A 12,791-nucleotide genomic window follows, 5' to 3' on the forward strand; every position below is an offset into this window, starting at 1 on the left:
TGCCCTGTTTTGCCTGCTAAGCCGTCAACGTGCAGGGTCCAGTGAATCTCGTCACTCTGTTCCGCTGAGCTTGGCGTTATGTCTTCGCGAGCCGTCTGTCGGTGGGGCGCTCGTTATTTTCCATTGTTGCTGGTTCTGCTGCCGGGGCCGTAGATTCCACTATAAAGTCAGCAAGGGCTTGGGATTTAATAGCCGGCCTCGGTCGGACCTGTAGTCGAATTCTCCCAACTCGACAGCCAAACTTACCATCCTGCCCGAGGTCGCTGGTTTTTGGAGAATTTTCCTCAGGGGTTGGTCGGTCAAAAGCACAATGGAGTGGGCCTGGAAGTAGGGGTGGATCTTCCGGGCGGCACTGACGATTGCGAGGGCGAATTTCTCTATGTTTAGGTACCGGACCTCCGTGCCGTGGAGAGTCTTGCTCACGTAGTACACCGGGTGCTCCTTCTTGTCGCTTTGCTTGGCCAACACCGCACTCACCGCCGTGGGGTTGATGGCTAGATACAAAAATAGTTCTTCCTCCGGCTCGGGTTTGGCGAGTACGGGTGGTGTCTGAAGGTATTGCTTCAAGGCGTCGAAGGCTTCTTGGCAAGCCGGGGTCCATTCGAATTCTCGTATATTTTTTAGCTGTTTGAAGAAGGGCTGGCATTTTTCTGCCGACTTGGGCATGAATCGGCCGAGGGCGGTGATTCGCCCTGCGAGCCTCTGTACTTCTACCACCGTCGTAGGGGGCTCCATGTCTAGGATGGCTTGGATCTTTTCGGAGTTGGCCTCGATCCCCCTCTGGCTAACCATGAACCCTAAGAACTTTTCGGAAGTTACTCCGAAGGCGCATTTGGCGGGGTTCAGCTTCATCCGGGCTCGCCGCAGGGTGTTGAAAGTTTCCTGAAGGTCGGAGATGTGTTTGGAGGCTTCCAGACTTTTCACCATCATGTCGTCTACATACACTTCTACGTTCCTTCCGATTTGCGCTCGGAATAGCTTATTTACGAGCCGGTGGTAGGTGGCGCCAGCGTTTTTTAACCCGAAGGGCATAACGGTGTAACAGTAGACGCCCTGATCGGTAATGAACGCTGTTTTTGGGATGTCTGGCTTGTGCATTTTCACCTGATTGTAACCCGAGAATGCATCCAAGAAGGTGAGGAGTTCGTGTCCGGATGTGGCGTCGATGAGCTGGTCTATGCGCGGGAGGGGGTAGGGGTCCTTTGGGCAGGCCCGGTTTAGGTCTGTGAAGTCTATACAGGCCCGCCAGCCTCCACTAGCTTTTTTGACCATGACGACGTTAGACAGCCACTCGGGGTACCGGATTTCTCTGATGAAACCGGCTTGTAGCAGCTTCTCCACTTCGGCCTTTATGTGAGTTTGACGTTCTATCGCGAAGTTCCTCTTTTTCTGTCAGACGGGTTTAAGGGCTGGGTTCACATTTAGCTTGTGAACACCCAATTCCCTGGGTATTCCTGGCATGTCCTGAGCGGACCATGCGAATACATCTTTGTTGGCTCTGAGGAAATTGATCATCTGGTCTCGCAAGGTGCCTCTTAACAAGGAGCTGATACGGACCAGCTTCTCTGGTTGATCCTCGGCTATGGGAATGGAGTCTAGCTCCTCGGCGGGCTCTCCTCTGATCGTCCGAGCCCTCTCCCGGGGGTCCTCACCCCCGATTGCGAAGTTTTCGGCCGGGGCGTTGCTTCCTTTCAGGCTTGCCGCGTAGCATTGGCGTGCTATCATCTGCTGCCCTCGGACTTCCCCTATCCCGGTTGGAGTGGGGAAATTCATTTTGAGGTGGGGGGTGGATACCACTGCTCCCAAGTCTCTCAGGGTGGGGCGTCCTATGATGGCGCTGTAAGTGAAAGGTATATCCACAATCATGAAGGTGGTCAGGATGGTCTTTTGGAGGGGGTACGTCCCGAAAGTCACGGGTAGGTCTATTTTACCCTTGACCCGTACTGAAGCTCCGGAGAACCCGTAGATGGAATACTCCGCAGGTCCAAGTCTTTCTTCGCCTAGTTTCATTTCCTCGAAGGTTTCGAGGTGCAGTACATTGACTGAGCTTCCTGTGTCGACCAGGATTTTTCCTACGTCGAAGTTGGCGACGACCAGCCTGATGACCAGTGCGTCGTCGTGGGGGATTTGTAGTCCTTCGAGGTCTTCCGGGGAGAAGGTGATGACCTGATCTTTATGCGGGGAATCTGTCCGGGCCTTTTTGGAAGGCATCTTCATGGAGAACACCCGTTCTGCGTACGCTCGTCGGCCGGCTGTCGTTGGTCCTCCTGCTGCGGGCCCACCCGCGATGACATTGATTTTTCCGATGATGGTGGGTGGCTCTTCCCGAGCCTGTGGGCGTTCGGCGGGCTCCTCCTTCTTGGGGCGCTGGTGGCGGCGCGAGTCGTGCCGGCTGTGCGATCGGCGTCGGCTACGGGAGCCGCACCTGCTGAGGGAGCGGTGTCGGTTATCAGATTGGTGCCGGCTACCAGACTGGTGCCGATTTCTCGACCGACGCCTGCTACGCGTCGGAAGCTTATCTCTGGACTCATTGTCGCGGCGGGGGGCCTCATGCGAGCTCTCAATGGGGTTCCGGAGATACTGGTTTAGGTGCCCCTCTTCTGCCAGTTTTTCTAACTGGAGCCGGAGGTGGAAACAATGGTCGGTCTCGTGGCCATGGTCTCCGTGATACTCGCAAAACTTTTTTACGGATCGCTTCTTGGGGTCTGCGGCCATTCTATTGGGGGGGTGTGGGACCCGATCCCGCGAGAGGGGTGGGGCGCGTGCCGCCACGCTCTCTCTTGGTCTCTCGTACCCACGCGATTGGCGTGTGCTCTTTTATTATTGATTTTAATTCGTCTTTTATATGAACTTGGGATCACTAAGGTAATCCGAATTCTTATGACAGAAACCGTAATCCAACGGTTCCGAAAGACACGAGGTAAATCGACTCAAGTTCTTGAAGTTAATATATTTCAGATTTCAAAGATTTTCAATTTCTAAACATTTAAGGAATACCAAAGGTTCTATGGTTCACGAATTTCGGCCTTGAATAGCATCCACGATAGGGAATCGTGCGTTCTTCCCTTGTGCAATTTAAAACTTAAGTTATAGCACCTTATTGCCTGGCATATCTCTCAGGATTTCCGTGGACAGTAAACCTCGGAGCCAATAACATGCTATAGCTTAAATACTCAAATTGTCAAGGATCGATTGCAATTGGGATACGATTATGAATGCTATGGCCATTTTACAAGGGAAATCTAAGACTCCTAAGATTTCTGTTTCAATGGATTAAGGAGTGAACATGTGACAGAAATTTAAGGTTCTTTAGAAATTTTCATAATGATTTTTAATTAATTTCAATTTTTAGTGGATTTTATCAATTTCAGACCACATGAGTGATTTTACAAGTGAACTTATTGGAAACAAATTCGAAATAAACTGAAATTTCTACAGCAACAAGATATGAAGGAATGTAGCTTACTGGAAAAAATTTACAGATTTTTATATTAAGCTCTTATTAATTCTTGATTTAATAACAATACGACCAGATTGTTAAAATAACACAGAAACTATTGGAAATAGAAATCTAAATTCATCAAAATTTCTACAGTAGTAAGATATGAGTAAACATAGTATGCTGTGAGATTTTCATGAATTGTAGATACTATTTACTATCAATTTTGGATTTTTGAATTTTCAGACCAGATTATGAATTTACATTACATCCCTTAGGAAACAAATTCCAAATCAATTGAAAGTTTTACAGCAGCATGAAATTGTAGACACCCCATTTTGCTCCGCTTTGATCAATAAAGAAATTAGGGTTTCGCTGTCAATTTTTCAGTATTTTCTATTCCCGTGTCCGCCTTGTATGTTTTCTCGATCTTTTCGGTCATCTTCGCCATGTCTTGCATTTTTCCGCCAAGTGTTGAATGGTTATTCCAGAAGCTAAATCTAGAAAGAATTTGGACCTATTTAGTGTGCCCGCATTGAACCTGTTGACTAGATTTGGGTCAAGCAAATGTGCCCCGCTTTGTTTTTAATAAAAAGCATGAGTTCTGAATTTATTGGGATCGAATAGGCCAAGCTGAATTACATGGTTACCATAATGTATTTCGGCCAATCTAGCATGGGCTCTCGATTGTTATAATTCAAGCTTAAGGTGGCAGCCCATTAATGGAGTGATTTTCATTAAAGCGATTTAGTCGTCATAATTTATTTATGTTGTGGCCCATAAAATGGACCGCTCCGATCGCCTTATCGGAAAGGGGTTGTGGGCATGGTCTATTCATGTTTAGCCCATCAATCTGATGGCTGATATCTTCCTTTCTCTTCCCGCGTTTTGGTTTGTGGATCAAAATCCTACCCTAGGGCCCACCATCATAGAACAACTAATTTAATTTCACGGGGGTTTGGCAAATTTGAGTGGGACCCGCAATTTCTAGAGAATGAGATCCTCATGAGACTTAGAAAAATATCAAAAGAAGGAAATTCGAGTGTTGGTCTACAAGCAAAATTCGTTTACTCTAGGTGGGGTCCACTTTAAAATGAAAGATCTTATCTTTAGTATCAAAATCTCTTCCCTTATTTTTCTTGGAAAGGTCTATATTAAGCTTATGGCAAAATACAATTCTTGGAATCTTGGCTGATTCTCGTTTTCTCAAGTTTAGCAAGAAGCCAAAATCTTTGGGTTCTTTCTTGTCTTAGTTGAAGAAATTATCTTGGCAAGCATGATTAAAGTAGAACTAAATAAAAATTCTAATCAAAAGAAGAGGATTTTTCAGCAACTCTCTTTTCCATTAGCTTAGGAGATTGGCAATTTCTTGATTTGAGAAAAGAAAAAAAAGCTAGCTCTCGGGTTCGAAAAAAGAAAGAAAAGGAGAACAAAGTGGAGTCTCTGGTTTTTTTGGCTCGGGAGGAACGAGCTCTGATAAAAAAAAAAAGAGAAAGTGAGGGTGGCTCTGATAAAAAGAAAAAAAAAGAGGACGTGAAGGGGGGGCTCTGTTAGAAGAAGAAAAAGGAAAAACGTGCTCTCGATCTTCCCCACTCTCTGCAGATCTCTCAATTCTACAATCGTCTTGAAAATCTCTCTCTCCATGGCATACCCTCCATTTTTGTATCACAGAGCAGCCACCTCTCACTCTGTTTCTCTTTAATCTCTCCCTCCCTCTGTTTTTCGATCCCAACAGCAGCCCATTCCCGGTCTCTCCTTCACCCGCTCACCCGCTCAAAAGCTCAGTTCCCTTCTCCCAATCTCTGTTTTTGTTTTACTCCCCCTCTCTCTTTCTGCGTTTCCCATCATCCTCAACAAATCTCTACTCCCTCTCAACCCTCACTCACCATTCTCTCATCTCCCCTCAAAACCTCCCTCAACAGAGACTTAAAAAAAAAAAACAAAAAAAAACGAGAAAAACAGAGCATCTCGTGCTCTGTTCTCTCTCTCTCTCTCTCTCTCTCTTCATATAACTCTCTCAACTCTCTCTCGGTCATCTCTGTTTCTCTCATTCCCTCTTTGTCTCTCTCACTCTCTCATTCACTCTACCTATCAATCCCTCTCTCGGTCACTCTCCCACTCCCTCTCTGTCACTCTTCCTCGCTCGATCTCTCACTCCCTCCCTCTCTCACTCATCTCGGTCACCCTCACTCCCATCTCTCTGATACTCTCACTCACACTCCATTACTCTCCTCCCTATCTCTCACACTCCCTCTCCTCACAGTGGTTATTATTTTTATTTTATTTTAAAAAAAAAGGAAGAAAGCGAAAGACGGCGGAACGGATCGAGCGTCGACGGGACAATTTTGAATTTTTCACTCTTGGACTCGGCAGAGATCTCGCCTACAGGTTAGTACACTATTCTCAGATTTTTCCCAGATGATTTGGCATTTTTTTATGAATTTTGCATGGTTTTTAGCATTTAATTAAATTTAATTCAATATTAAATGTGTGAGCTAAAAATCATGATCTGCATGAGTGTTTCAAATCCGTTTCGTCCCAAAATTTAATACGATGTTCTAATTAAATAGACTAAAATAACCATCGGATCGGATCAGACATTGGATCAACAGTTTTTTAGAATTTGAGTGAAGAGTAGAATTTTATTTAAAATATTGGTTGAGAAATTACGAAATTCGAAAAAATAGCCATCTGAGGATGATCTATTTTTTGGAATTTAAAATTTTTCTTGTGTTCATCACATCAGAACAAGGTTGGAGGACGTTTTCCGGAATCGTAATTTTCTCGAAAATCGTGTTTTAAAAATAGAAAACTCTTCAAAAATATCTTTTCGACGAAGAAAAATAAAATATATACTAAACAAATTCCAAAATTAATGAAATTTTGTGAGAAAATAATATAATGCTGGTACATTCTACAATTAATTTTTGAGAATTTTTGGATTTGCTTGGGTATATTATTTTATGATTTTTTTGAAAATTATCAGTTTTTGGGAGACTTTTTACAGACATCAGATCACAGATAAAATTCCCAAATTTTTTACAGTAGTCTTATATTCCATATTTCTAGTTGTTTTAAAAGTTTCAAGTGATTTAAATCTTATTTGTTATGGGGTGTAGTGTTATTTCATAATCTGGTCTAAAAATTGAAAAATCCTAAATTGATAGTAAATAGTTTCTAAAATTCATGAAACTCTCACAGTATGCTAGTTTTACTTCTATCTTGTTAATGTATAAATTTCAATGAATTTAGATTTCTACTTCTAGTAGTTTCTGTGCTATTTTTGCAATCTGGTCAATTAATTGTTAAATCAAAATTAAATATGAGCTTAATGTAAAAATATGTAAAAATCTTCCAGTAGGCTACATCTCATCATATCTTGCTCCTGTAGAAGTTTCAACTCATTTTGAATTCTTTTCCAACAGTTTCACTTGTAAAACCACTCATATGGTTTAAAATTGATAAAATTCATTGAAAATCCGAAATTAATTGAAAATCATCTGAAAATATCTAAAGAACCTTAAATCTCTGTCACATGTTCACTCCTTAATCCATTAAAACAGAACTTTTATGATCTTTAGATTTTCCTGGAAAAATGGCCAGCGCATCCATAATCGTATCCCTATTGCACTCGATCTTTGACAATTTGAATATTTAAGCTATAACACGTTGTTGGCTCCGAGGTTACTGTCCACGGAAATCCTGAGATATGCCAGGCAATAAGGTGCTATAACCTAAGTATTAAATTGCGCAAGGAAAGAGCGCACGATTCCTTTCCTTGGATGCTATTCTGGGCCGAAATTGGTGAACCCTAGAACCATTGGTATTCCTTAATTGTCCATAAATCGAAAATCCTTGAAATCGGAAATTCATTAACTTCAAGAACTGAAATCGATTCATCTCGTGTCTCTCGGAACCATTGGATTATGGTTTCCGTCATAAGAACCATTAGAGCCCAATTTAGGAACACTTGTGTCAGGTCGTGTCCTAGGTTTTAGGGAGTCCTAGAGTTCCAGCCTCATCACGGACGCTTGCTATGAATAGCAACCGTGCCCTACGTCTAGTTACACTAGTCACCCAATCTTTTCCTAGGACAAGCCTAGTAAACTAGGATGTAGGCTAACCTGCATTAGTCTAAGGAACAACTTGCATTTAGATAAGAATCATATAGCATCTAAGATGAAATCCTAGGATAATAAAATCCTCAACTTGAATTAAATAACTCCTCTTAAAACTGTTGAAACAGCCAAATCAGTCTAGATCGGTGTCTTAGTTGAGTTAGGCATAAGTAGCTTAGCTTAGGTGCACCGAACTACGTCGACTCTGATCCCAGTGAGGCTTGGGTACGTAGGCAGCTTGGATGTCTGATGGCATACCAACCGCGAGTTGGCTCCACAACAAATTGTGGGGTTTTGTATATTAATTTTCTTGTAAATGCTTAATTAAATCATTTAGGATTTCCCATGAAATTAGAATCTTAGGAGAACTTGCACTTAGATTGAATTCAAACAAATTAAGGAATCAAGATACACATTTAGGATCCACATTGAAATTAGATCATAGGATGCATGTCACATAGTTCACACATTAACATAGAGTTGAATGAGCCATTTAAAATAAATTTAAAAGAGTTAGCTTTTGGAATCGAAGACCGATTATCGAGCAGGAATGGTGCATGTGGTGGATAACTCCCCATACCTTCCATTCTCGTAACCAGGTAGCGAGTCTAGATTTCTGGTTAATTTCGGGTCCTAGATCCCACATTTAGGTGGCGACTCTGTCAGTCTCTTTTGTGTGGAATTCGGATTGCCTTAGTGATCCTAAGTTCACATAAAAGATGAATTAAAATCAATACTAAAAAGGCACACGCCAATCGCGTGGGTACGAGAGACCAAGAGAGAGCGTGGCGGCTCGCGCCCCACCTCTCTTGCGGGATCGGGTCCCACAGAAATATGGAATATAAGACTACTGTTAAAATTTTGAGAATTTTAATTGTGATTTGATGCCAGTAAAATATCTCACAAAATCTGATTGTTTTCAAAGAAAGTATCAAATAATATACCAAATAAAATTCAAAAATTCTTAAAAATTCATGGTAGAATGTATCAGCACCATATTATTTTCCCACGAAATATCAATAATTTTGGAACCTATTTAGTATATTTTCTATTTTTCTTCTTCAAAAAGATGTTCTTGAAGAGTTTTTTATTTTTAAAACATGATTTTTGAGAAAATTACGACTTCTGAAAATGTCCTTTAACCTAGTTCTGATGTGATGAACAAAAAAATAATAATTTAATATTCCAAAAAATATATCATCCTGAGATAGCTATTTTTTCCGATTTCTTAATTTCTCAGTCAATATTTTAAATGAAATTCCATTCTTCACTCAAATTTTCGAAATCCTTTGATCCAATGTCCGATCCGATCCGATCCGATGGTTCTTTTAGTATATTTAAACAGATCACTGTATTAAATTTTGAGACGAATCGGACTTGAATCACTCATGTAAAACACGATTTTTAGCGCACACATATAATATTGAATTAAATACAATTAAATGCTAAAACCATGCAAAAATATATAAAAAAATGTAGAACAATTCTGAAAAAATCTGAGAATAAAGAACCTACCTTTAGTCGAGATCCTCGCCGAATCCAAGAACCTAAGAATCCGAAAAATCTCGCCGACGCTCGATCCAATGTCCTTTCTTTCTTTCTCTTTTTTTTATTTTTCTTTTTCTTCACCACAGAGGAGCCACTGCTCTGTTGAGCGTGAGAGTCGCAGTGGGGAGTGAGAGATAACAGAGAGAGTTGAGAGTGAGTGAGAGTGATTGAGAATGAAAGAGATAGAGAGGGAGTGAGAATCCGAGAGTGAGAGAGAGTGAACAGAGAGGGAGTGATAGGGAGAGTGAGAGTGAGTGAGCGAGACTGAGAGACAGAACTATAGAGTGAGAGAGACAGGGAGAAAGTGAGATATAGAGTGACACAGTGAGATAGAGAGTGAGAGAGAAACCGAGAGATTAGAGGGGGAGAGAGACACAGAGAGATGGATATATAGAGAGACAAAGTGATCAAGAGTGAGAAAAAAATGGAGAGATAGAGACGGAGAGAGACACAAAGAGCTAAAGAGATCGAGAGAGAGTTGAGAAAAACAGAGACAGAGCCGTGGAGATGCTCTGTTTTTTTTTTTTTTTTTATAGATCGAGAGAGATGAGAGTGGGATGGAGAAGGGCTGCAAGGCTGCTGTTGTGGGCGTGAGAGAGGGTTGTAGAAAAAGGGAGAGACGAGAGAGTTGTTAAGGGAAGATGGAGGGAACCGTTGAAGGAGAGGGGAGATTGTGAGAGATAGAGAGCTTGAGAATGGTTGTGCGGGAAAAACAGAGGGAGATAGAGGGATCGAGAGAAAAACAGAGTGAGAGGTGGCTGCTGTTTGGGATGGGTGTAGAGGTGAGGGAGATGAGAATGAGAGAAAAACAGAGTGAGAGGTGGCTGCTGTTTGGGATGGGTGTAGAGGTGAGGGAGATGAGAGGGATAAGAGGCAGAGAGGGATTTAGAAAAACAGAGAAGGCTTGAGGTTGAGGAGACGCTCCGTTTTTGCCCAGATCAAGAGTTTTCTCTCTTTCCTTTCGTCTGCCGCTCCTCCCTTTCTTTTTTTTTCCGACCCATCTGAGAGAGCTACTTGCTTTCTTAAAAAACCCAGCAAGAGAGAGACGTTCCATCCTTTTAAAAAAGAAACTTTTCTCTTTCTTTCTTTTTTATAGCTTTTCCAATACCACCCACTAAACGTCCTTCCCACAATAGCATGTTTCCAGAGCAAGAGAATCTTGGTTCCAAAAAATCATGAGCTATTTATCTCATGAGATGCTATAAGGGAAAGAATTTTATATTCAATGTAGAAGTTTTCCCAAATTCGTTCTTTTTCAATCAACCATTGTTTTGACTTTTCAACACTCAAAAATAAATTAGGAACAATCAATCTACCTCCACAATAATATCTTGCAAAGAATTTCTTCTAAATGAAGATACTTCTCTTTCTTTTCTTCTTACAAGGTGATAATATTGTTTTTTTTTTTTTTCAAAGTGGACCCTACCTTTAGTTTGACCGACCAAGATTTTAACTATGGCGGCCCAATCCAATATTGCCCAAATACCTGAGTCCCCCCACAATTATTTCAAAACACTAATAGCCCTTTTCCTTAATTTGACCGAATATAAATGAAATAATGGGTCTCATTTGTGGTAAATTCTTTTCATGTTTTAAATAATGGTGGGTCCAACTCAAATGTGGCCGAATGCATAAAAAAAATCTCGGAAATTGGTGGGACTCATCCCCTAGAATGATCCAAGCCGTCCAATTGCCGAGCCACGATATAAATGCGTCGTGCCCCCTAAATCGCTTCGTAAGATGATCCAAACCATCCAATTTAAGGGGCCAGAATGTATCTTGGTTATGCCCCCAAATTGGTTCCGAAGCATGATCTTAACTGTCCATTTAGATGGGCCACATGGTGCAAATCGGTTATACATTCAAAGCCGCTTCTATAGGCAAATTTGAGCTACCAAATTAATGGGGCCGCGGTGCAAACAAGTTGTACCTCTAAATCCCCAAATCATTTTTTCTGAATATCAATGCAGGGCGCACTTGCTTGATCTCATTCTAACCGAAATGTCCAATGCGGGCTCATCCAGTGGGTCCAAATTCTCTCTTGCTTTGATTCTTATGAATAACCCTTCTCATTACTTAGCAAGACAACACGAAGCATGACAGAAATGACCAAAAAGATTTAAAAATGTAAGAGATAGACGCGGAAAGGAACGACATTAGAAAACCGATAAAAGAACACTAACTTCTTTGTTGATTAAAGCGGAGCAAAATGGGGTGTCTACAGGGGGTCAGGAGACCCTGATCTCTGATGGCGAGCAGGACATGGGAGAGGGGAGCCTTTAGGGGGGGGGGGGCGCTTCCGAGCCTTTCGAAGACGGGGATGGCGTTCCGGTTGGCTGGCCCTTCCCCAGCCCGTGGCCTTGGTGCCTTTCGGCCATCGTCGCTTTTTCTTTCCTCGGGGCCGAGACGGCTCCGTTCTCGTACGCAGGCTTCTTCCGCTCACACGAACTTATCGGCCTTGGATTCTAGTTCCTGCCGGTCTCGAGGTGGCTTGAGGATGAGGTTGAGCTTGAGGTTAGGATCGGTGGTTGCATGCTTCAGTGTTGCGACCGCTATTTGGACGTCCATGTTGGAGAGTTGGGCCAGTTCGGCGTTAAACTTCAACATGAAGTCTCTTAGGGTCTCATTTTTCCCTTGTCTGAGGGCTAAGAGGGCATCCGCCGGATCGTGGCGTAGGCGGTTGCTGGCGAACCTTGCATTGAACTTTCTTCCGAATTCTTGGAAGGACGCAATGGAGTCGGGCTCCAGACTCATGTACCAATCGTTGGCGATCTTTCTTAATAGGGATGCAAAGGCTCTGCACATGAATCCGTCTGACGCGCCGCGGAGCGTCATTACCCTTTTGAAAGTTTGGAGGAATTCGAGGGGGTCTGTGCTTCCATCGTATAGACTTAAGTGGGAAAGGTCTATTCCTGCTTCCGCCGAGGTCCTTAAGACCTCAGAGGTGAATGGGGACGTTGTTTCTTTTTCCCATTCGTCGAGGATGCCGTGGGCATAGGGTTTCTTCATTTCCAACTTCTCGGATTTGCCTTTGTAGGTCCACTATTGGGTCTGGCCCTGTGGGTTGCGCTAAGGTTGCCACCTCTTCGGTCCGGGCTGGGGGCGGTTCCTGATGGCGAGCTGGCCGAAAGGGGGGGGCGCGGCTGAACGTTGCTTGCTTTCCGTCGGTTCGTTTGTGCCCCCTTGCTGCGGGAGGCAAGGGACTGTTGGCCGACGGGGAGGGCGTGCGGCGGGCTGGTGCTTGTCTTCGCCGGGGATGATGTTCTTCCGGCCGTCCCTCGTCACCCTCGCCGTAGGCCTCTGTCTGGTCGTGTGCTGCCGGGGGTCTCCCAGAAGCCGGGGGTTCCGGCGGGGGTAGGCGTTGGAGCAGCTCTTGACTGAGTTTGTTGAACATTTCCATGGTGGGGACCATTTGCGGTGTGCTGGAGGAGGGGTTGCGCAGGCCCGAGAGAGGCGAATTTGGCTCCCGGGAACTCGAGGCGTGAGTCTGCGCGTGTTGGGCCTGACTTCTGGTCATTACCCCTATTTCTTGCTGTTGGGTGTGGTTTCTCATCGCCATACGGCGTTCAATGCTCGACGAGTCCCACGGATTGCGCCAATATGATGGCGTCTGAATCCGGGTCTGCGATCGCGCGGTCTGTAGAGGGCCTCCGCGGGGTCTGCAATCACAAACAAAGGGGGTCAGG

At 43.7% G+C, this 12,791-nt stretch overlaps 1 protein-coding gene across 1 annotated transcript; it reads right to left on the reverse strand.

The window, feature by feature from the left end:
• Window positions 1-11,544: 11,544 nt before the first annotated feature.
• On the reverse strand, window positions 11,545-12,114 carry LOC143855849 (uncharacterized). Its single transcript, XM_077365902.1, has one exon. It carries the CDS (start codon window positions 12,112-12,114, stop codon window positions 11,545-11,547), a length of 570 nt encoding a protein of 189 aa, XP_077222017.1.
• Between the last annotated feature and the right edge of the window lie 677 nt (window positions 12,115-12,791).

Source organism: Tasmannia lanceolata, unplaced genomic scaffold (genome assembly GCF_043159265.1).
Source record: "Tasmannia lanceolata isolate RefF3 unplaced genomic scaffold, GAP_Taslan_0.1 ptg000023l, whole genome shotgun sequence".
NCBI lineage: Eukaryota > Viridiplantae > Streptophyta > Magnoliopsida > Canellales > Winteraceae > Tasmannia > Tasmannia lanceolata.

Bases quoted from the DNA above. Each gene is read 5' to 3' on its own strand.
- LOC143855849 (XM_077365902.1), bottom strand. From the start codon at position 12,114: ATGAAGAAACCCTATGCCCACGGCATCCTCGACGAATGGGAAAAAGAA.